General features: G+C 43.5%; 1 protein-coding gene across 2 annotated transcripts in view; it reads right to left on the bottom strand.

Moving 5' to 3' along the window:
- Positions 1–26,043, bottom strand: part of ASTN2 (astrotactin 2) — a 1,034,049-nt gene that overhangs the window by 784,664 nt on the left and 223,342 nt on the right. For both annotated transcript variants that reach the window (XM_004372122.1, XM_004372123.2), the window contains exon 3: positions 11,431–11,815. In XM_004372122.1, coding sequence (XP_004372179.1) covers positions 11,431–11,815 — 385 coding nt within the window. The remainder of the gene's footprint in view (positions 1–11,430; positions 11,816–26,043) is intronic.

The following is a 26,043-nucleotide window of genomic DNA, read 5'->3' as shown; positions in this document are numbered from 1 at the left end:
GATCAATCAGGGAGCAGTATCTTCAGTCCCTGACATTTATCAAACCTCCTTCACCCTCATCTGTCACTGTGTGGTGGGGCCGCCTTGCCGGGCACAGTCTAATCAAGTCAGAATGCCCCAGGGTCCCTGGAGATAAGAAGAAAGGGGGCTCTAAGGGAGCAGGGAGAAGGAGGAGACAGGGAGATGACGAGAGGATGATGAGGGAGGAGGGAGAAAGAGCAACATTCAGAGACGCCCATTTGTTTTGCTATCATGGCAATTAATGCTGGGAAGTGACATTTTAAGGGGCTCTGGTGACAGCTTGGGTGACATTCCTGTTTATGATTCCATGACAAATCTCTGTCTATATCTTATTTTAGAGAGTGTGGAGACAGCTCAGAGGATGGCTGTCTAGGGATGCCACACGCCTGTCTGACTGAGGCACTGCTCTCTCCCTCTTTGCCTGAGTGGAGGCATTTAGACGCTAAGGCTAGAGTCCAGGAGGAGAAACAAAAGGGCAGCCAAAAGGAAAAGAAATCAAAGGGAAAAGGCTTTGCTACAAAGTCACGGTCTGGCCTTGTGTGGCTTTGCTAACTCCACCATATGGTGCAATTAATTGAAGCAAAAATGAACAGTCCACCATTCCACAAGTAGTATTTGTTTTATACGTCAGTTGGGGAGAAAAGAAAAACAAACAAAAAATGAAAGAGAACGTTCCAATTCCGAATGCTTTCTAGAGTGGCTAGCTCTAGGGAGTTTATTTTCAAAATAAAACACAGATGTTGTCCCCTCTGGTTTCTAAGTGGTCCTAAGAAGAAAATGGAATAGAAGAGCAGATTATGCTCAAATTCTACAACCTGAGAATCAGTAGTGATTGCTTAAATGGTATCTATTCTCCACCTCTGCTACACCATGCTTGGTCCAGGGGCACCAAACAGGCCTCGTAAAAAGATGTTTTGCACACAGAATTCAAAAAGCTCTTTGAACCGGGTGTGGGTAGGGGGTCACCTTACCAGGGCAGTTTGGTGTCAAAAAGTGATTTACGAACTTTTTCTTTTTTAAGGTGTAGAACCTGTCATTGCAAAAGAATCTTATGTGGATTCCCAGTACATGAACAAGTTTTAAGCAGTCCTGCTCTGGTTAAAGCAATTCTGCTCATCTACCTTTTTCTTGCTCCCAAAGTAGCCCTGACAGCTTCTCCATGGTTTATAGCCCATAAGGCACTGTCAAGATGGGAGCTGTTGTAGGTGGGGGAGGGGGTCCTGTGCCATCTGAGAACCTCCATCTGAGGCTCCAGACTAGGTAGGAAGACGGAGATGTTGAGCTAGGCTTGAAGGAAGGATGGGTGGTGATTCCCAGGCATGGAGTTGGGGGCGGGGCAGTGGGGGTAGTGAGTGTCACCAATAGACTGGCACAGGTTCAGCAGGGGTCAGACATACAGCCCTCATGTGGGCCTTGCCTGTCTCAGGCACCATTCCAAGCCCCTCCATCAACTCCTCACCCTGAGTCCCTTGAATGATCTTCATCCTTCAGGTGTCAGGGCAAGGAGCTCCTCCAGGAAGCCATCCTGGATCCAGCCTGTCAGGGATCAGCCCCATGGTGAACCTCCCATCACCTGATTAACCTCTCTCAAGGAGAGGTTTCTAAACTGCAGGCTATGACCCACTCACAAATTGTGAAATCAACTTAGTGGCTCACATAAGCATTAAAAACATGAATTAGAAAAGCATATAAAACCTCAGTATGTCACATGTAATAAGTATCCTTTTGAAGACATGCACACACATTCATATACTTGTGTAGGGTCACAGTATAAAATATATTTCTTATTGTGACTGGTATTAAAATTTTCGATAAACACAGTTCTAAGCAACTTAACTTGCTAGCATCTAAGTGTATGTGTTACCTTTCCTGGTCAAATAAAAAGACAGAATGAGTACACATGGTGAATATGCTTGGGTTTTGGAGTCAGACAAAGCTGGGTTCAAATTTCTGGCTCCATTAATTTTAGCTGTATAACTTTGAGATTATCGCTAAATTTTAATGAGAATAACTTCTTCCTTGTGAGGTGGATTGGAATATTCAACGAATCGTTAATTTGTAAATAATTAATGAGGTTTGTCTAGTTCAGGAGAAGGGTAAGAATTCCATGCAAAAGTTACAAGCCTGTGGAAAAGGACAAGATAGCTATCTATCCATTCATTAATTTGCCCATTCCTCCATCTACTCATCCAACACATGTTTACTAAGTACCTGTTATATTCCAGGTACTCCATCAGGCACAAAATGAACCAAAAAGCTCTGATACCTGGTATCATGGAACTCTTAGTCTAGTAGGGGAATTAAAATACTTAATAAACAAATACAAACAATAAAAAGTACTATTAGAGAAACAAATAGGGACGATGATAGAAGACAATAGAGAAGAACCCATATAGAGAAGAGAGCTTCGTTTGACGAGAGGCATTTCAGCTGAGATCAGAATGACAAGGCGACAGCTACGCCATGAGATTCAGGAAGGAGAGAGATTTTCCTTCTTTCTTTCTTTTTTTTTAAACCACAGACAGAGGAATCCATGCCATATGCAAAGGATCTGTGGTAGAAAAGAGCTTATTTGAAGAACAGAGTGGAGGTCATTATGGCTAAAGCATAAAGTGTGAGGGTTAAGTGCAATGAGATGACATTGGCAAGGTAATCCAGAACATGCAGAAATTTGTAAACTGTGGCAAGGAACAAGAATTTAAACACAGTGAAGTGGGAAACCATGGGAAGCCTTTAAGCATGGAACTGTTGTGATCAGAGAGATGCTAACAGAGCGGCTGCGTGTGGATGGTGGATAAGGAGGGGAGGCATGGACACAGGAAGCAAGGAGATCAATAAGGAAGTATGTGAGGACAAGGGGCTTGCAGGGATGCCAGGAAGAGTGATGTGGCTTGAGGAGAGGAGGAATGGACATGGGGTAGAAGGGCGAGCAAGGGTGAAGGTGAGGGGGCTGGAAACTTAGGTGAGAGTCTCTGAGTAAAGAAGTTTGAATATCAAACTAAGGCAATGAATGAGGCGTTGACTATGAAAATGGTCTGAAAATGTATAAAGTTCTACACAAGGTGACATCTGCATGGCATTCACAGAGGTGTCAGAAGGGGGAGCTAATAAACAGCTTCTCAGTCCTCTGCCATCCTTAAGTGCTTTATTGACACCAAACATGAGTTCTCTGCACCCTTGGGAACCACTCAAAACACTCCAAAGAAATAGGATCTCCCTGATGTAAAGTCCCATCTGCCAAATTAGAAGCTCAGAATTACTGTGTAGCAGGTTCCTGTCTCAGAGAACAGATGCTAATTACCCATTTTTTCTTACCAGATCTGTGGGTGACGCAAGCCCAGGTCGCTATGCTTTAGCCATCCCTGGAATTTCAAGTGCTCTATGCCTTCCCAAGTATTATAAACCTCAGTGTGGTGTGATGTGTTCGATTCCTAGCTGTGAAGGTTAAGGTTGTGTGTCTACTTGGCTGGGCCATGATTCTCAGGTGGTTTGACAGTGGTATGATGTTGTGATCACTTCCATGATGAGATTTGATATGATGTGATCACCTCCATGATGGGATCTGCTGTGAGTAGCCAATCAGTTGAAAGGGAGTTTCCTTGGACATGTGGCCTGCATTGAATATAAGTGGATATTCTGGAAAGGCTTGTGGGCTTTTGCTCGTCCTGGATCCTGCAACTGGCTCCTGTTTGTCTGACCTCTGGTTCTTGGGACTTGAGCTAGCAGCTTACCTGCAGTCTTGCCTGCCGATCTTGGGATTCTTTGATCTTAACAGCCTGTGAACAAGAGCCTTGCTCTCTGACCCGCCGATCTTAGGTTCGCCAGCCCCTGCAGCTACATGTCAGTCAGAAGAAGCCTCTATCCGGACCCACGGACTTGGGACGTTCCAGCCTCTACAACCGAGTGAGCCATTTCCTTGGTATAGATGTCTCTCTATATATATGTATTTATATATGCTTTACCGGTTTTGCTTCTCTAGAGAACTCAGCCTAAGACATTAGCTCTACCCCTGACCACTCTACCTCTGGTGCTAGAATTGTAATCTGGCTCTACCACTTTCTAGCTGTGTGACCTTGGACAAGTTACTTAACCTCTCTGTTTCAGTTTCTTTCTCTGTAGTGTGGGGACGATAGTAGCTAGTACCTACCTACCTCACAGGGTTATTGTGGGGTTTAAATGACATACTTCATGGAAAACACTCAGAACAGTGCCTGGATCATAGTGATAACTCAGTACAGGTCAGATGTCATCAGTTTCAGCATCAGCATGATAAGTTTCTTGGCCATCCTTTCCATCCACCTTTCCTTTGGGGTTGATTACAAATGGCTCTATGAGATAGAGGAGAGCAGCTGGGTCCTTGGAATCACTTAGTAAAAGTCCCTCCTCCCCACCTCTCAACAAAGTTCTTACTTGCTCTGAGGCGTCTCGGTCTATATTCGTGAGCAACAGTAAGGCTCAGCCTACTGACCCCATGTCAGAGAGACTGGTACCCTGCCGCATATATCTCTTGCACCACTGCTGGTATCTGATGCCATGTCTCTTCCCTCCCTCCACCCTAGGGCCCTGAACTGATGTAGATGAGCAGAAAAAGTCTTTATTCTGCATCACTTCACTGAAAGGATCATTATATAGAGTAACTATGAAGACTGATTTTTGGCTAAGAAATTGGTCAAATTAATATTTGGACCAATGTTAATTTAAAAAAAAAAATCAAAAGACAAAATTGCACATATAAAATGATGGGAACTATATGAATAAACCACCACCTGTCAGTTTGCCGCACTGTGGTGGCATACGTGTTGCTGTGATGCTGGAAGCTATGTCACTGGTATTTCAAATACCAGTGAGGTCACCCACAGTGGACAGGTTTCAGCAGTTTCCAGACTAAGACAGACTAAGAAGAAAGGGCTGTCAATCTACTTCTAAAAATTCAAAAAAAACCAAACAAACCAAACCCACTGCCGTCGAGTCTATGCCAACTTATAGCAGCCCTACAGGACAGAGTAGAACTGCCCCATAGGGTTTCCAAGGAGCGGCTGGTGGATTTGAACTGCCAAACTTTTGGTTAGCAGCCAAGTTCTTAACCACTGCACCACCAGTGAAAACCTTACAGAGCACAGCCGTACATTGTCTGACTTGCTTGCTTTGGACACATCATCAGGAGGGATCAATTGTTGGAGGAAGATGTCATGTTTGGTGAAGTAGAAAGCCAGTAAGGGCGAGGGAGACCCTTGGTGAGACGGACTGGCAAAATAGCGGCAACAATGGACTTGAACATGCCAGTGATCATGAGGATGATGCAGGACCAGGCAGTGTTTCATTCTGTTGTACACAGGATCACCATGAGTCAGAGCCACCTCAGTGCAAGCTATCTATCTATAGCTATATGAATAAAGACCAGAAGGGTTCATGATAATATAAAAATAGTCAAACAGTCAATGTGATGAAGTAGTGGCTTGTGTGGATTTGTGTGAGAGAGTGTATGCAGCCCCCCGGAGAGTATAAACACATTTTAAAATTAATAAATATGGCAGTAGTTACAAAATTACAAATGCGTGTACCTCTGACACAGAGATTCTGCTTTTAGTATCTATCTGTGCTACAGCAATATTCTCACACTTTGCAAGAATACATATATGTATCAGGATGTTTTTTCTTGATGAATTGTTTGTAAGTGCAAGAAATTGAAATTATGGTCAACAAGAGGGAGTAGATAAGTAACTTTTGGTATGCTCACACTATGAGATCCTATATAGCTTACAAAAAGAATAAAATAGGTATGCATGGAAAGGTGCTTTTTATATATTGTTTAGTAAGACTATCAAACTTCTGAAGAATATTATATGTGGGTGAGATGACCCTAGCTGCTTTCATTGGGGCACAAATACATATAAACACATGCTTATATGTGTGTATTATGTGTATATTGGAAAATGTTAGAATATAAATCAAACTATTATCGAGGATTTGCTTTGGGTCTTGCAGTGGGAACAGGATGGAGAGATAAGGGTAGACATTTTAGTTACTGCTTTGTACACCTCAGTTTTTTTTTCTTTTTTTCTCCGTCTCCTTATCCCTTTTCCCTTCCTTCCTGCCTCCCTCCCTCCCTCCCTTCTTCTATTACAAGGAGCATGGATTTATTCCATAATAATGAATAAAAGATAAGTAAATTAAATCCAATATCCATTCAGCCATCCCTCACCCCATCTCTCATTAAAATGATAAATTTGTTATTTTAATTTCCTTAAGCTTCCACACATAAATTTAAGGAGGGATAAGGGGAGTTGGAATTAAAATGGATCAAGTTTCTGTTCTGTACCAAGTACACTGCTGAGCTTTCACATATTGACAGAATTAAATTCTCAACGACTCTCTGAGGTGGTATCAGGGGTGATATTCAAAATACCCGACAACCTCTATGGCACAGGTACTAACCATCTAGAAAGGACACCAGCCACAGTACCGGAGCAGTGTCTGAAAGCCACTCCACTGCTGGATGGCAGGATGTTCAGGAGGGACCCTGGGGAGGGGTTGGGACTACCAGGCAGCAGGAGGGCACTGGGAGCTCAGGGCAGCGAGCTCCTTACCAGCTGGCACAGAATAGCTAACAAAGGGTCCGGCCACACCAATATGTGTCAGCTGAATGTCAGCCCTGCTCAGTACAATACTCTTGAGACTTGGGACGCTGTTATGAATGAATTGTCTCCTCCAAAATTTATGTTGAAGTCCTAAACCCTGGAACCTCTGAATGTGACTTTGTTTATAAATAGGGTCTTTGAAGATGTTATCCGTTAACATGAGGTCATACTGAAGCAGGCTGAGTCTAATCCAATCTGAGTGGTGTCCTATAAAAGAGAAGAGACATAGACAGAGGGAAGACAGCCATGGGAACATGAAGTTTTGCTGAGGCTGCAAGCCAAGGAATGCCTGCGGCTACCAGAAGCTGGGATAGAAAAGAAAGGGTCATCCTTTAGAACATTTGGAGAGAACATGGCTTACCCGACACGTTGATTTGGGCTTCTGGTCTCCAGAACTGTGAGAAAATAACTTTCTGTTCTTCTAAGCCATCTAGTTTGTGGTATTTTGTCCCAGCAGCCCTGGAACTAAAACCTCAGGCAGCTGTCACTTTGTAAAGAAACTTTCTCCTTCTGGTATCCAGACTGCCCCCTATATTATTTGAAGGTCTAAGTTGAAAACCAGGCTGATAAAGCTCGGGTATGAGCAAACAGTTTGAATTTATAGGCAAATTATAAGTATGAAGTGTGCCAGTGGGATTAGCCCTTGGCAATATAATTTCAAAAGGCTATAGGATTGCTTTTATACGGACTACCCAGCCTCTGAATACCTGCCCACTCTTGACAAAACTCATGGCTCTGCCCATGTAGCCTCCTAAAAGAGAGAGTCACATGGTTCTGTCCCCCAGAGCCACCTGCATTTGCTCTGAGCTACTGCTTGAGTTCTGCTGCAATCTGCCAAAGACTGCCTTCTGTTCAGGCAAGGCAGGCCCAGGTTCTCAGGGACCATACAAGTGGCCATCAAGTAGACTGTGACTCATGGCAACTCCATGTGTGTCAGAGCAGAACTGTGCTCCATAGGGTTTTCAATGGCTGATTTTTCAGAAGTAGATCACTAGGCCTTTTTTCTGAGGTGCCTCTGGGTGAACTTGAATCTCCAAATGCTGTGTTAGCAGCTGAGAGTGTTAACCAATTGCACCACCCAGAAACTCCTCAGGGACCATATCAAACCAAACTCACTGCCATCGAGTTGATTCTGGCTTATAGCAATCCTATAGGACAGAGTAAAACTGTCCCATAAGGTTTCCAAGGCTGTAATCTTTACAAAACCAGACTGCCTTATCTTTCTCCTGCGGAGCAGCTGGTAGATTTGAATCGCTGACTTTTTAGTTAGCAGCAGAATGCTTTAACCACTGCACCACCAGGGCTCCTTCAGGGACCACAGGGCTATAGAAACTGCCCAGCCCCTAGCACCCACCTATTCACCATCAGGACGAGCAATATCCTGCCTGGAGTCAGGACAGGTGCACCCACTATCTTCTTGCCTAGGTTTCCTCTTCTCCTGCCCTTACTGGATCTAAGAGAGTCTAGACTAAGCTTGCTTTGTTTTATTTTAAATTTTATTCAGAAGAACTTAAAAAAAAAAACATTTTCGTTGGTGAAGACAGGTGAGTTCAAGAACTGGAGGTGCAAGGTGGCTAAGAGATTTCCCCAAGGCTAAGTGGCCAGTGAACTGAGGAAGAAGGTTCATGTCCAAGTCTGCCTGTCTCCACTCTACCAGGCTGCCTTGCAGGAACTTTGTCTGAGTTCTCATGCATCCAACACTCCTTCTCTTTGGACTATTTCTGTTATTTCTTAGTGCTAGTGTTGAGATTTCAGAGTATTATGGTCTGGCTTGATTACAGTTTGAATAGAGTTCTGCTTGATAGAATGCGTAAGAGAAAGAGCCATCTCTAAGCCAACTGGGGCTAAGAGGTCTGAAAGTGTGCAGTTTCTTTTCCAGTGGGCGATGCATTCCCTTCTACTGGTCAGGGGTCAGCCTTGTGTGCCCTTTGGACCCAGTACATGACCTGGTAGGAGGGGTGAAGAGCTGTGAGTCAAAGCAAGGACAAGGGACATGTACAAGACATTACAGAGAAGTGAGTAAACTCTGGTGACTGAGGTTTGGGGGCAGCAGGAGAGAAACAGTGTGGCTGGATTGTGGAAGGTCTTCCAAGGGCCAGGAAGACTGAAGGCCTGAGGTCTACAGATCTAGCTCTTAGGCATTCAAGAGTTATCATATACCAGGCCCTGGGTTAGGTATTTCACACACATTTTATTTTTATATTTAATCCTTCCAATAACCCTTCAGTGAGGAAACGGAGTCTCAGAGGGTTGAATTCTCATTTGCCCATGCTCACTGCTGTATGCAGAATGGTTGTTCCCCAAAGATGCCCATGTCCAAATTCCAGAACCTGTGCATATGTTACCTATTTGGCAAAAGGGAGTCTGCAGATGTGGTTAAGGAGCTTGAGATGGGGAAATTATCCTGAATTATCTAGACGGAGCCATTGTAATCATATGAGTCCTTATCAGAAGAAGGCGGGAAAGTCAGAATGAGAGATGTGATGACAGAAGCAGAGGTCAGAGTGACATGGAGCAATGAGATACAGAACCTGGGTGGCCTCTAGAAGCTAGGAAAGAAAATGATATGGATTCTTCCCTAGAACCTCCAGAGGAACACAGCCCTGTTGATACCTTGATTTTGGCCTAGTAAGATTCATTTCAGACTTCTGATCTCCAGCACTGGAAGATAATAAATTTGGGTTGCTTTAATAACACTAAATTTATGGTAATTTGTTACAGCAACAATGGGAATCTGGTGCATTTACCCTGTAAGTAGTAGAGGCAGGATTTGAACCCACGTCCAGATGACTTCAAAACATGTGTTCTTCCTGCCTGCACCAGTCTACTCCCTCCCTGCAGCTTCTAAGCTTGACAAAAATTTCTCATTTACAAGAAGCCCCAGATCTTCCTGTCTGCCCAATGAGCATCATAGAAAGATACTCTGACAGGGACAGCCTTCAGAGTAGGAGCAGCTCTCTGTAGAGTTCAGAGCTCCAGGGCTGGGCCCAAGCAATGACAGTTCCTCCAGGCTCACAGAAGGAGTGGACAGTGCTGGAAGTGAAATCTCCAGGCCAAACTTTCAACCACTCATTAGCACCAAGGCTACAAAGTCAATGAATAGAAAAAAAAGAATGGTCTAACTCACAAAAAATCACCAGACTTACTGGTCTGAGACTGAACAAACCTCCAGAGTATGGCCCCCGGACACTCTTTTAACTCAGTACTGAAGTCACTCCTCAGATACACCCTTTAGCCGAAGATTAGACAGGCCTATAAAGCAAAAGGAGACTAAACAAGCACATCAGCCCAGGAGCAAGGACAAGAAGGCAGGAGGGGACAGGAAAGTTGATAATGGGGAACCCAAGGTGGAGAAGGGAGAGTGTTGACACATCATGGGGTTGGCAACTAATGTCACAAAACAATATGTGTATTAATTGTTTAATGAGAAACTTATTTGCTCTGGAAACCTTCATCTAAAGCACATTTAAAAAAAAGAAAAAAAACTGAAAGGGATCAAACTGATATGCAAATAACTTAACTGCCTGCCAGTACAAAGCCTAAAACTTTTTAAAGAAAGAGGGGACAAAAAAGCCAAATGCTTACCAACATATAATCTACAACGTTTAGTAAAAAATAAAAAAAATACTACGTATGTCAAGAAGCAGAAAAATGTAACTGAAAAACAGGAGAGAAATAATCAACAAAATCGGACCCATAAAATGACATAGATTAGAGAAGTAGCAGACAAGTGCATTAAACAGCTATTATAAATATGTAACAATATGTTATAAAATAAGATGAACATAATAAAGAGGGGAAGAGAAGAAAAAGAAAAAAATTGAACTGTACCTTTAAAGCACGTTATTAAAGGAAAATAGCTAAATTCTACTTATATAGCAGGAACTGTAGACACTTCATATGGTCATAAATTGTTGCACACATTATGTTTTGTTCGTCCTAATAGACAATTAACCTCAAAAAAAAGGCAAAGGAGATGGGTCTTAACAACAGCATATATGACAAAGAATGACAGTTTTTAGTACCAAAAAGTCCAAGATGAGCCAACAATAGCTGTAAAAAACAAATGTGACTGAAAGCTGCATCAACAGAAGCATAGCAGCTAGAAAGAAGGAGATGAACGTCCTATTTTTCTCTGCACTGGAGCACCCCCACCTTGATGAAGAAGAGTGTCAGCTCAGATATTATGCTCTAGACAGGAAAAAAATTAGAATCTCCATCTAGAGGATACTGACCAGGATGGTAAAATGTCTGAAATACATTTCACATGAGAAGAGCAGAAGAACCTGGGAATATTTATTTAGGTTAATTTCCAGAAGTCACAGGGTATCTTTTTTGTTGTTGTCAAATATCTTAAGAGCTACCTTGGAGAAGGAAGATCAGATTTGCTTTCTTTGTGGCCATGGAGGTACAGAGAAACAGATTTTATCTCAGCATAAGGAAAACCCTTATAATGGTAGCGTCTAGAAATGGAATAGACTATCTCATAGGTAGTGAGATCAGTGTGAAGGGAGGCAATCAAAACACACTGTAGAGGTGTTGGACTAGGTACCCTCTGACGTCCCTCACAACTCCAGTTCTAGAAACACTGATACACTTTTTTTTCCCATTACTACTGAAGGACCAGAGAAGACAAACTCTGATAATCCAACAGAGAGGTTGGCCATAAATCCAAATATCTTAGCCCAGAAGACACTGCCTGTGTCCCCAACCCTCTGGCTCCTGCACCTCTTCCTGAATCCCCAAAATGCCCCTAAGAAGGAGGACTCACCTTTCTTCTCAAAGTCTACTTTCTCTTCCCCTGGCCGGCCCAGGCTGTCCAGGGTGTGGGTCACCTGGCTGCCAAATTCGTCTTCATGGGAAACATGGTTGGCCCGCCGGGGCGGGTCCTCATCCTCCTCATAGTCATAGTCATCGAGGATGGGGGTCTCCCGGATGGGCACACCGATGACTGAATTGTGGGCCTGCAGCCGGGAGGAGCGGAAGCTCTCCCGGGCCTGGGGCCCAAGCAGCACCGAGGGGATGTAGTGGATCTCGTGAGTGGCTTCGGTGCTTGCGCTCTTCTGGGGGATGTGGCGCCGCTTCTGCCAGCGCCGCTGGGCATACAGGGCCACGGTGAACACAAGCAGGAGAAGCAGCAGTGCGATGAGGCCACCCTGGAGGAGGAGGAAAGCAGAACAAGCAAGTGGGAAGCTGTTCTTGCAGATAGAGAGCCAGAGGGGCTTTACCTGTCCATCACACTCAGCCCAGATCCTGGGTTTGGCTCAGAGCCTCAGGAACCACGTACCACAGCTCTGAAGTTAGACATCACAATTTCCAAACCTGGCTTTTCCACAAACAAGCTGTGTGACCTTGGGCTAACTGCTTGACTTCTCTGGGCCTTACTGTTCATATGTATAAGGAGGAATAAGATTCCCTGCTCCTCCTTCTTCACAAAGTTGCCACGAGGAGCAAATAAGATGATGGTTGTAACAGAGCAATCCAGACTACTAAACGCTGGGATGAGCCAGGGCTTTGGCTTCACCCAGGTGACTCTCTGAACCCTGACTCTGCCTCCCACCGTCTTCATGAACCCAGGCAACTTGCTCACACTCTCTCAGCCTTACTTCCTCATCTCTAGAATGAGTTCTCTGAGGGCTCAAGAGATAGCAGACTTTCTTCTAACCTGCTGCAATCATACAGCATTGTTATATGTAATTTCTGCACAGGAGTCCCTGGATAGTACAGTTAACACACTTGGCTGCTAACACAAAGGCTGTAGGTTTGAGTCCACCCAGAAGTGTCTCAAAAGAAAACCCTGATGAGCCTACTTCCAAAAAATCAGCCACTGAAAATCCTACGAAAATCACAGTTCTACTCTGACACACATGAGGTTGCTATGAGTTAGAACTAACTTGACAGCAACTGATTTTGGTTTAATTGTCGCACACATTATGTTCTGTTCATTATCAAAAACTCTAGTCTTTTAATTTCTGATTCCAAACATCAGGCTGGGACAAACTAGGTGTTTCATACATATTTTGAAGTAATATAAATAAATGGATGAGTAAAAAAATGTACCTTTCTAGGGTTCCTTTAATCAGTAGTTTAAGATAAACTGGAGTTTATTTTTTTAATAAATCCAACTCATAAATACTTGATTGAGTCTGCATACCAGCAGTTAATTTGAAATATGCTAAATTATGAACATATCTTATGTGATTCATGAAATATCCTGGCCTGTGAGTTTCTTGAGGGCAGAGGCTATTTCTAAAACATGTCTATATTCTCCATGGTGTCTTTCGGGGACTTGAGATGGAAGGTTGCATTCTCCTGGCCCCACTCATTCACTTGGTGCTCAGAAATCTCTCTGAAGAATAAGGGTTGGCCTCCGTCAGTTATCTTGCTTTTCTTTGCTTTACGTAGTGATTCCTATTTGGGAGACTGGTGGCCATTTTGCTGAGCCCTTGGTTTTGCAGTCCCTGGAGAGGGAAGGATCACCCCATTAATAGAAAGAGAGTGGCCCTGGTGGCACAGTGGTTGAGAGCTACAGCTGCTAACCAAAAGGTCAGCAGTTCAAATCCACCATCCGCTCCTTGAAAACCCTATGCAGCAGTTCTACTCTGTCCGATAGGGTCACTGAGTTGGAATCAACTGGACGGCCAAGGCTTGGCGAAATCAAGTGGCTCAGAAACTCAGAGGGTGCGTGGTAGAGCAAGATCTGAGCCTTGTTGTTTGTTTCGTATTTACTCAAAAACCTGAGTTTTTTCTACTGTCATCAGTGTTTACCTAAACTGTTTGGCTGACCGCTTTTCCTTCACATAATTTCACTGAAGGCAAGAACAACTTCTTTAACTACCTGTATAACATCTAACAAACATGGCAGATGTAAACCCTGACTACATTACTTGGGCAAAGAAGGTGACTGCTGTTAAGGATACCTGTTTAGGCCAAGAAGAACATTAATAACTAAAGTGACTCAGCTATCTTCCTGAATGCTTTGATACTGGCCTTGTTCTGGTTGATCAGTAAGCTGGAACCTCTCACTTCCATATGAGGGGCTGGTGGGGGTTAAGCAGTAGCCAGACACGGCTGAGAGCGCTGGTGCAGAGGCCAGAACTCTGCTTTGACTTCGGCAGTGAGCTACTGTGGGATCCCGAGAAGAATTTTCTGGATGTCAGAACTTAAAAACAAACACACAAACCAAGCAAAGCCATAGGCAAGTGTATTTATGTATGTGTGTGTGTGTGTTTCTGTATGATCTGTAAAAACATGTCTAATATGCCTGTTATTTTTTTACCTCTGAAGCCCTAGAAACACAAAAATACATATTTTTCCTTCCACAAAACATATGCTAGTGCTTGTTTTATGTCTACTAATCACGTGTAACATGGCATTAATTTTTTTTTTGTTTGTTTTTTGCATCAGAAGTAAGAAAAGAAGGAGACAGAGGAAGGGAGGGAGGAAGAGTAAGAAGAAAAAAGAATGAAAAGAGAAAAGGGGCAGGCCCACTCTTTGCCACTTTTACTTAATGCTGCTTTATTTAATCTTATGTATGGGGATTATCATTTAAAAATTAAATTAGTCCAGGGGCTGTGATCTTGTCTAGGTCACTTCCCCTTTCACAATCTTGGTTTTGCCATTGGTTAAGTAAGGGTGACATTTATACCGTCACTACACTGGGTCATTGTGAGGAACGAATAACATGCTTGTAGAGTGTTTACTACAGTATGGGGCACCTGATAACTGCTCAAAAATTATCAGCATTATTATTGTCAACAGCATTCAGCAAGTGCACATATTTAATGTTTAATGAATGAATAAATGGTTGAATGAACGAATGAATGACTTGGTCTTCCGCCCCTCAATGCCTATTCTGCAAAACTTGTCCAAATCCTTCTCAATCTGGACCACTTTATATATGCTCTATCATTTACCTTTACAACTTGCATGTTAGGCATCATTGTCCCATGGTAAGTGAGGAAACTGAGGCACAGCCTAAGAGTACTTCCAGAAACGAGGTGGCAGAGAGACCCCTCCTGCTTTGGCGGGGACTAGTCTGAAGGTCCCTTTAGCTCAGTGATCCACTGATTGCCATTTGTCACGAGCTCAGTTCAGAGGCTCCCTCTTCTCACTCTCAGCCTGCCCCAACCTCAGCTCGGTTACAGACAGGAGTGTCATTGTCAGAACTTAGAAAAAGAAGAGCTCTAACACCCAGAGGTTCAGCGTGCCACTAACCTACTGAAACAGATGTCCCTGAGCTGGGGTCCTAGAGGGCTCTCAGTGGGCATTGCCCAAGGCACACTGGTCATCCAGGCCATGTTACAAGCACCGCTTTGACTAGTCCCGCCTTCCCAGACCCTGGAAAAGTCGTGGAGTACAGGGAAGTAGGAACAGACTCAGTGCATGCAGGAAAAAGGTTCAGGGTTCTTTACTATGTGACCTTGGGCTGCCAGGTCCTCTTTGGACCGTCAGTTTATTCATCTGTAAATTGAACTTGGCAGTACTTGAAATCTTATAGCACACAGTTAGGGACACAGGCTATTGTTAGGTGCCATCGAGTCAGTTCCAACTCATAGCGATCCTATGTACAACAGAACGAAACACTGCCCAGTTCTGTGCCATCCTTCCAATTGTTGCTATGCTTGAGCTCATTGTTGTAGCCACTGTGTCAATTCATTTTGTCAAGGGTCTTCCTCTTTTTCGCTGACCTCTACTTTACCAAGCATGATGTCCTTCTCCAGGGACTAATCACTCTTGATAACATGTCCAAAGTATGTGAGACGTAGTCTCGCCATCCTTGCTTCTAAGGAGCATTCTGGCTGTACTTCTTCCACAGCAGGCTAGGGAGTCAGAAAGACTTGGTTTAAATTTCATACTGCCACATATAATCTGGGTGATTTTAGGCAATGGAATTAACCTCTGAATCACAATTTTCTCATCCATATAATTGAGTCAAAAGTTTCCTTATAGAGGGGGGTTAGAAATGAGCTAATGAATTTGGAGTGCATAGCTCAGTGCCTGGCACATGGTACACCCATGATACCGGAAATCTCTCATCCATGGAACTCACGGAATTGTTGTGCAAATCAAATCTGGAAACAGATGTGAGATCCCTCACAAACCAAAGGGTGCTGTACACAAGCAGAGGAGCTCGAGAGAACCATTTGCCCACCTCTCTGCTATTAGAAGAATCCATGGGTGGCGCAATCAGTTAAGCACTCAACTAGAAACCAAATGGTTGGTGGTTTGAACCCACCCAGAAACACCTTGGAAGAAAAGCCTGGCGATCTGCTTCTGAAAGGTCACAGGCTTGAAAACTCTATGCAGCAGTTCTACTCTGCACACATGGGGTCACCATGAGTTGGAATCAACTTGATGGCAAGTGGTTTGGTTTGTTTTTGGTCCTAATAGGAAAGCAGAGGAGTAACTCAGAATCAGAAAGAAACTATTCTGAATTCACCTGGGTTGGCCTAGGCTGCTGGACCGGTCCATGCCCACAGGGTTATACTCCCACTTCTTTATCAGCTTCCTTCACCAAGGGCAAGCAAACGGAAAAGCAGGAACCATCAGGAGGTGAGCAGAGCCCATGCATCTGGCCACTGAGTACACACACCAGGAGCAAGCATAGGGCCTGGCATCGGAGAAAAAGCTTCAGGGCAAGAGGGAAGCCATGGAGGCAGGAAAAGACGCAGGGGAGAAGGCTCTGAATTTACAGAAAGTGAGTTAAGAAGAGGCCAAGGCTTGAGGGGTGGCAAGCTGAAGTCCTGCTGACCTGAGGGACAACCCAGTGCCAAATCCGATTTGGGCTGTGTTCACTCGAGGGCAGCCCAAGACAAACAAGGCTGGAGAAATGACTGCGAGTTCCCGAAATTAAAATGCCCCTCTGTTAGGGTTTTGCTTCTGCAAGGTTGCAGCCAGTACAGGTTTGAGGGTGATTAGTTTACCTTTGCCTTACGAGTCTGAGGATTTCACTAAACTGTGAGGCAGGAAGTAGGCAAGAGATGAGAGATGGAATGTGTGCCCCCACATTCTGGAACTTTCTGAAACCTTCCTTACCGACGGCCTCTCCAGAGCAGATCGGCCTGCTCATTTTGTTCTGCCACTGACAGTGTGTCTCAAGTTACTCAGTGGAGTCAGAAAAGGATGAGGGTGGGAGATGTTACAGGCAGTATGATGTCATGGGGAAACCAAGTATCTGGGTGCACAGAGGCCAGTGTGTGAATCGCTGCTGACAAGCTGATATGATACTTTAGCCCACTGGGCCACAGTAGGCTCACCTTTAAAATGGTGCTGATAATTTTCAATATGGAGGGCTGTGTTGAGGATTAAACAAAATAAAAGGTTTGGAAGAAACGATCTGGCACCAAAAAGTCAAGAAACACCAGCCTCATGCCTTTCACTTATCCCTCTAACCCAAACCAAATCCTTTCACTCCCCTTGCTGAAAACCCTTTCCTGGCTCCCCAAGGCTTTCCGAATGATGTCCAGACTCTCTAGCCTGGCCCTCATGACTGGATCCCCACTTCGTTTTTCTGCCTCAGCTCCTCACAAGGCCCACCTCATACTTTATCATAAAGCCACACTGAGCGATTAGCATTCCCCCAGTACAGTGCTCCCTCTCCACATCTACTGCTCCCTAGAACACTCTTTCACTCCCTGTAACTGGTTAAATAATGTCCCCCCAAAACTCCTGTCAACCTGGAACCTCAGAATGTGATCTTATTTGGAAATAAGGTCTTTGCGGATGTGATTAGTTAAGACGAGGTCATACTGGATTAGGATGGGCTCTACATCAAATGACTGGTGTTCTTATAAGGTCTCTGGGTGGCACAAACAGTTTGCACTTGACTACTAACCTAAAGGAGCCCTGGTGATGCAACAGTTAAGGGCTTGGTTGCTAACCAGCCGCTCCTATGGGGCAGTTCTACTCTGTCCTATAGGGTCACTGTAAGTCGCAATTGACTAGACAGCAATGTTTTTTTTTTTTTTGTTTACTAACCTAAAAGTTGGTGGTTCCATCCCACTCAGTGCCACAGAAGAAAGGCCTAGTGATGTGATTCAATAAAGATTACAGCCAAGAAAATCTTACGTTGTTGTTAGGTGCCATCTAGTCAGTTCCAACTCATACTGACCCTATCCTATGTACAATAGAACGAAACACTGCCCAGTCCTGGGCCATGCCCACAATCGTTGTTATGCTTGAGCCCAGAAAATCTTATGGAACAGTTCTATTCTGTAACACACAGGATCACCATGAGTTGGAATTGACTTGACAGCAATGTTTGTGTGTGTATGTGTGTGTGTTCTTATAAGAAGAGAAGAGGATATATAGGGAGAAGAAGATCATATGAAGATGGAGGCAGAGATTGGAACAATGCATCTACAAGCCAAGTATCCAGGCACACCAGAAACTAGGAGAGAGCTCTGGAACAGATTCTCTCTCAGAGTTTCCAGGAGAAACCAAGACACCTTGATTTCAGACATCTGGCCTCCTGAACTATAAGAAAATACATTTTTATTGTTTTTTGCCACCCCAAAAACCAAAACAACCAAACCCATTGCTGTCGAGTCGATTTCTACTCATAGTGACCTTATAGGAGCAGAGTAGAACTGCCCCATAGGGTTTCCAAGGAGCAGCTGGTGGATTTGAACTGCTGACCTTCTGGTTAGCAGCCGAGCTCTAAACCTCTGTGCTACTGGGGCACCCAGTCTACAGTAATTGTAGTAATTTCTGGCCTGCGAAACACATACACTCGGCTTCACCTGCTGACCTCAACTGACACAGCCATCTCAGCTTGCAGATCATGTCCTCAGGGAGCATCTTTGCCTCTTCAAGTTGGGGTGGGGCCATCCTCTCCTCTCACAGCTTCCCATGGTTACCAGTTGTTTGGCTGCACTGCTATCATCTCATTGACTGGGTGACCACCCTCTCACTCAAGGTTCTCAGCTCCCTGAGGGCATGGGCTGTGGCTCTCTCATTCCCTGCCTTTTGCTCAGCCTAGGATGCAGTGTTTGGCCCTGAGACAAAAAAAAAAAAAGCAACAACGACAAAACAGTTGCCATAGAGTCAATTCCAACTCAGGTGCTTCAGAGTAGAACTGTGCGTCATTGGGTTTTCATGGCTGTGACCTTTCAGGAGAAGATTGCCAGGCCTTTTTTCCAAGGCACCTCTGGGTGGATTCAAACCACCAGGCTTTTTGTCAATTGCTGAACGCTTAACTGTTGGTGCCACCCAGGGACTCCTGGCCCAGAAACAGTACTTAATAAATATCCAGAAGCCTAAAATCTTGAACAAACTTACCAGAGAAATGCAAATCCAATAGTCTTTGTATTAGCTCTGACCCCAGCCTCCACAGGGCACCTGATCAAACCTTTTATGATCCCTCTTTGCTGCTCTGCCTTTATCCTGATGTTAGTTTCTTCAACTGGTTTGCTTACCTACACAACATCAAAAATGCACAAATATATAGAGATTTAAAAAAAAAAAAAAAAAAACAACCAAAGCACCCCACCAAGTGAGCCTTCTGAAAAGTCAAACTCAGAATGCCATTCAGCGTGGCTTCATTTTAATCTATTTTTCATGTTAAAATATCCAGGCATGGGAGAAGGATCCAGAGAAAGGAAAGAAAGGAATAATGTGAGAAATGCTTTATTTGACAATGTGTCATTCGGAAACTGATTATTTCTGTCTCTGGCCTTTTTAATATTCCCTCACAATGGCCAAGCCGCGAGGGGATTTGGTATTCTAAGACTGGATTTATAATACTCTGTTCAGCAGTGATAAGAACACGGGCCTTTAATCCTCAGAGCTGTGAACATGCATATTTTCCCAAGTAATGTCCTTCTCTTCTTGCCACTTGTTTCTGGTCCCTGCCAGCCAGCCCCATGATGGCTGGGGATTGGTGATGCCCACTGGGTATTCTCTTGGTCATCCGCCCAGTGACAGAGCTAATAGGGAAAGGGACTGGGGCTCCAAGTCCTCTGAGAAGTCTCCTTTCTTGCCTCAGTCTATGTTTAAGCTGGAAGGATCATTAGAAAATAGCCCAAACTCAGAGTTACAGAAAAGGAAACTGGGGCTCAGCCAGTGGAAGTGACTTGACCAAGGTTACAGAACACCCTAAAATGGGATTGGAGGCAGAATATGCAGCACATACCCTCCATCCAAAGCTGCTAAGAAATCCTGCAAATGCTGACAGTTGGACCTACAAACTTCAAACTTGCCTCCCTCTCTATCCTGCTGCTGCTTTACTGCCCCAGGTGTCAATGGTTTTCTGGTGATAATTTTAATACACGGTGAATGATCTCCCAGACATTACTCCCCTCCTCGACTATTCTCAATTCATCTTTCATGCCATTAAGTAAGGCACAACTGCAAACAGGTCCCCTCCCCCTTGACCAAGCTAGAGAGTCTTGCAGTCTGACAGTTTAGGATTTTGTCACTAAGGCACCCAACTTTGTTGATTACTGTTATAGATTGAATTGTGTCTTCCAAAAATGTGTGTGTCTACTTTGCTAGGCCATGATTCCCAGTACTGTGTGGTTGCCCACCATTTTGTGATCTCCTGTGATTATCCTATATGTTGTAAATCCTAACCTCTATGATGTTATGAGGCAGGGTTAGAGGCAGTTATATTAATGAGGCAGGACTCAATCTATAGGACTAGGCTGTATCTTGAGTCAATCTCTTTTGAGATATAAAGGAGAGAATGGAGCAGAGAGGAGGGGGACCTCATACCACCAAGAAAGAAGTGCCAGGAGTGGACTGCATTCTTTGGACCCGGAGTACCTGCACTGAGTAGCTCCTAGACCAGAGGAAGACTGATGCCGAGACCTTCCCCCAAAGCCAATAGAGAGAGAAAGGCTTCTCCAGGAGCTGGCACCCTGAATTCGTACTTCTAGTCTCCTAGACTGTGACAGAATACATTTCTGTTCGTTAAATCCATCCACTTGTGGTATTTCTGTTATAGCAGCACTACATAACTAAGACAATAACTAAGACAAATACCTAATCTAATATCCTTCTCAAAACTTCTGCTTCATCCATCCGTGCAAACAACGCTACTGAGAACCTACTATATAGCAGGCATGGGGCTAAGTATCCAATCACATTGGAACTCACTGCTCCCATAGTATATCCTATAATTTTGGCCAAGTCTGTTCCTCTGCCTGGAATGCTGCCCTCATTCTTATTTCCCACACTGACATCTGTACACCCAAATACCACCCAGAGTTCACCACTCCAACGCAACAACCTTTGTAAACTCTTCTGGGATCAACTCTCTCCATGCTCGCCCAAAGGAATCTATTTATCCTGTCAGCTCCCACAGAAGACCATCTCACCTTCACGTAAGCAGCAATAGCATTTTCTACCTTGTATTAGAATTATTGATGCTCATTATTTAGCTGTCCTACTGGATAATTATACCCATTGCATAGATGAAAAAATGGAGACCCAGAGAAGAAACTTTCTTACACCACACAACAATGGGGCAAATACATGCGATAAGAACTCCCCATTAGGGAAATTTCCAGTAGACTGCAAGTCCACTCAGGGACCGGGAATGTCCACCGGAGTTGAGAGAGCAATTGGAGAAAAAGATTATAACACAGGTCACAACCAGATTGTAAAGGGAATGTCCCTTTTTTAAGCATTGAGGATCCAGAAAGTTTTATTTAAAAACAGTAGAGTGGCAAAATCAGCTGTGTATCTTGTAAAGATCACACTGAATGTGGTGGAGAGAGCAGGAACATTGAGTAAGATGTTAACAATAGTCTAAAAGAATGGCTCTGAACTGGGGGCAATTTCTCCCCCAGGAGACATTTGGCAATGTCTAGAGACATTTTTCAATGTCACAACTGGGTGGAACGTATTACTGGCATCTAATAGGTAGAAAACAGGGAAGATGCAAATATCCTACAATGCACAGGACAGCCGCATGCAGCAAAAAATTATATGGTCCTAAATGTCAATCATACAGAGATTGAAAAACCTAAGTCTAGGAGAGAGATAATGAGAGCTGGTATGAGGGCAGTTGAAGTGGGTATTCAGCAAAGTGGTAGATATAAGATGCAGATGACAGGTTGGGCAGACTTGGTGTCTGATTGGCAGGGAATAGGCAGAAAGAAGAAGGTGCCGACAAGGACACTGAGGTCTACATTCTGTCACTTGTTTACAGAGGAATATACCTATGTATTCATTTTCCTCTGAGTAAGCTCCCAAGAAATTATGCCAGAGGTTATCCCAGAACATAATCAAATGAAGAGATATGTTTACATGTGTGTGAACAATTAGAAGAAAATACACGCACAACAACAGATTCTGATATGCATATATGTACATATATGTTTTATGTATTTGTGTACACATATATACATGCACAAACATAATACATACATATTCACATCTGTATAACTATAGTCACACCTATCTTTATATGTCTATAGTTAGTTATATTTATCTCTTTGCCTCTAGATAGATATATGGTGACCTATTTAAGGAGGTCCCATTATAGAAAATGAAACCTTTTTTTTTTCTTTTAAAGAGAAGCCATCTACCTAGCATGTATCTATTAGAGAAACTATTTTTTCCCCTAAGATAATGTCAAGAGAATAAGGTAAAAATGCCGTGGTTCTTTGGCACTTATTCGTCCCCTCACCACCACCTCTCCCCCGCCCGCTGCCCCAGCTCAACCTTCCTTACTCATTTTTAGATTAGATCAGACTGGGACTAATGCCTGAGAGATCATTGAGAACACTACAGAAATGTATTAAGGGGAAAGCTAATGAATACTAGGACACCAGCACTTGGCCAGGAGTCAGACAGATCTGGGTTTGAGCTATGGCTGTATTACCTTTTAGTTGTGTGTCTTTGGGTAAGTCACTTGAGTTTCCTCGTCTGTGAATTGGGTTATTAACATCTAACTACAAGGATTTTGTGAGGATTAAATGAGATTGCACTGTATAACACATTTTGCATAATGGCAGGTAAGCAGTAGATCTCAGGAAATATTAGCATTCTTACTGATGCAGGGCCTTGTTTCCTGAAAAATTAGATACCAAATAATGGTGAAATCACCATTTCCCCTAAACTATGGTATGAGATATTCTCCGTACAGTTCTCCAACACCAGCACGATTACCCCTGCTCTCTCACTGCAAGTTCCAAGCTGTGTGACCTTGATCATGTCCCTTCCCTTCTTTGGGGGTGAATAGGTGAGTTCTGATGGTTTCTAACACTCATTCCTACCCTAATATTCCAGGAGATTAGAAAGACAAAAGTGAATGTTGAAGTATTTTACACAGACAAAATACATATACTCTTATGACACCCTGCCTGGTGTTACATTTGGATATGCATATACTAAACCAGTTAACTGCCCTGAATCCATCACACAATCTCACACCTCTGTGCTTTTTCTCCTTTAATCCCTCTGCCTGAAATGCCCTTCGTGTACTTCTTTGTCTGGTCCTTCAAGCCTCATTTTTGGGTCATGATCTCCTAACACACCTTCCTGAAACCTGCTTTCTCTGGCTGTGTTATGTAGCCATCTGTCAGGCCTACCGTGATCTGCGCGCTCCTCTCCCAGAATACACAGCAAGCTTCATTACAGTTTGCTTACCCTCCCACCACCCTGAGCGGCCCTGGAGGGCAACCTTAATCTTCTCTATTTTCCCAAGACCTTGCCCTTCTCCAACACTGAGCATGCCTCATTATGTATTTATTGTGTTTCTATACTGAGAGACAGTAGAGGGAAAGACAGTGTTGTATTTATTTCTGAATGAATTTGAATGACACATGGCCCACAGTAGATCCTCAATTGCTTGTTGAAAGTATGAATGAATGAATGGATCCATTACAAATGCCTCCTTGAGGGAATGACTGAAATACACTTATATCTGTCCGGTACTTCTCCATTTGTGTGTGAGAGAGGGCTAGGATCATTCACGTGAGCCAGTTAGCAGAAATCAGTGTCCCACTCCATATCCTCAGGTGACCTCTCGAGCTCTGTCTCAAATCCTGAAGGATGGATGAATGGAGTTGGTGGCAGAAAACATCTATAACAGGATTGGTTTACTCCCTATTCTTTGAGTCATGAAGATAAACAAATGAACCTGAGTGACCTGGGGGGAGGCATGCGCTCATTCATTGATCTACTCATTCGCCAGGTGAAAGGTATCTCTGGAATTAGAACCAAGTTTGAATTCTTACTCTGCCACTCACCAGTGGTGTGACCTCGGAGAGTTCTATCTGTGATGTTCAGTTTCCATATCATATCTAAAATGGAAATACCATCATTCACAAAAAGGCCTACAGTGAGGGTTAAATAATATGATGTATGTGAAATAAGTTACACAGCTGTTAGCACAGAGAAAACATTCAAATGTGGTAGTTATTGGCATAGTTGTTTCTACTATTATTGTTAGGCTTTGACCCTGTTCCAAACCTCTGCTATGCATTAGAAACACAGAGATATGCCCTTAAAGAACTCACAGTCAGTTTGGGGAAATAGATAAGCAAGCAGATAATTACTGTAATGCATAGTTCGATAAGCTCTGTGCCAGAAGGAAGCATAGTAAGGAGCAAAGAGTTTCTCACGGCTTCCAAGTGCCAAAACATAGAAGAAGTGGGAATTAAAAGGACTTCCTTGCAATTCTAATTATATACAGCCAGGTTCCAAGGGGTGGGGTGGTGACCCATCCAATGAAATGTTGCTGTTATTGGGTGCCACAGAGTCCATTCTGACTCACAGCCACTCCATGTGACAGAGTAGAACCAATCCATACTGTTTTCTTGGCTGTAATCTTTACCGAAGCAGATTGGCAGGTCTTTCTCCCGCAGAGCCTCTGGGTGGGTTCAGAACCACTAACCTTTCAGTTAGCAGCTGAGTGCTTAAGCATTTGCACCAATAAGGCTCCTAGTGTACCCACAGCTACATTGTGATAGAATGATCAGATAACCAACCAAACAGCATGGTGGTTAATGGAGCAGGCTCCGAGTCCACAGCCCTGGGTTTGAGTACCTGCTCTGTCACTGACCAGCTGTGGAGCCTTAGGTAAGTTACTCAATTTTTCTGAGCCTCGGCTTTCTCATCTGAAAATTGAGACTAGCAGTCTTCACTGAACGAGGCTATTGTGAGAATTAAATGAGAAAATGAACAAAAGAGACTCAACATAGTGTCTAGAACACAGTCTATTCTTGATAAATGGTAGTTTAAAAAAAAAAATTCTGGCAGCCGGAAACCACAAAGAAAGAAATTAGAAAATTTTTAGTCTGAGTCCCGGCCTTGCCCCTTATAAACTAAAGAAGTTTGCAGAAAGTTCACAAGTCTTCACATATATTTTTTTTCTTTTTTTTTATTCTACTTTAGATAAAGGTTTACACAACAAACTAGTTTCTCATTAAACAATTAGTACACATATTGTTTTGTGACATTGGTTGCCAACCTCACGACATGTCAACACTCTCCCTTCTCGACCTTGGGTTCCCCATTACCAGCTTTCCTGTCCCTTCCTACCTTCTTATTCTTGCCCCTGGGCTGGTGTGCCCCTTTAGTCTACTATTGTTTTATGGGCCCGTCTAATCTTTGGTTGAAGGGTGAATCTCAGGAGTGACTTCATTACTGAGCTAAAAGGGTGGCTGGGGGCCATACTCTTGGGGTTTCTCCAGTCTCTGCCAGACTAGTAAATCTGGTGTTTGTTTTCCTCACATATATTTTTTTTAATGAGGTGGCCACAGCATCAAATGAGCTATCCTTTTTTTAAAAAAAGAAAAATTTTTTATTATACTTCAGATGAAGGTTTACAGAACAAATAATTTCTCATTAAGCAGTCAGTACATATATTGTTTTATGACATTGGTTAACAATCCCATGACATGTCAGCACTCTCCATTCTCGACCTTGGAGGGTCATTTTTGGTGATACGTAGCCAAAGTTACACCATTTCAAAAGTTTCTACATGTACAATTCAGTGACATCTATTACATTCTTCCAGTTGCGCTGCTATTCTATCTTTTTCCAAATTATTCCATCAGCATTATCTTCAACTCACTGTCCCCTAGGCTTCCCCTCAAACTTTTTGAGTTGTTGTTGTCCATTTGGTCTCACACAGATAATTCTTCTTTTTTTTTCCTTAGATAAAGGTTTGCCGAACAAATAGTTTCTCATTAAAAAGTTAGTACACATATTGCCTTATGACAATGGTTAACAACCCCACGACATGTCAACACTGCCCCTTCTCAACCTTGGGTTCCCTATCACCAGCTTTCCTGTCCTCTCCTGCCTTCTAGTCCTTGTCCCTGGACCGCTGTGCCCCATTAGTCCTGTTTTGTTTCATGAGACTGTCCAATCCCGGCTGAATGGTGAACTTCAGGAGTGACTACACCACTGAGCTAAAAGAGTGTCC

This window comes from Trichechus manatus, unplaced genomic scaffold (assembly GCF_000243295.1).
Source record: "Trichechus manatus latirostris isolate Lorelei unplaced genomic scaffold, TriManLat1.0 scaffold00016, whole genome shotgun sequence".
Lineage (NCBI taxonomy): Eukaryota > Metazoa > Chordata > Mammalia > Sirenia > Trichechidae > Trichechus > Trichechus manatus.
This window is presented reverse-complemented; position numbering and strand designations above follow the sequence as displayed.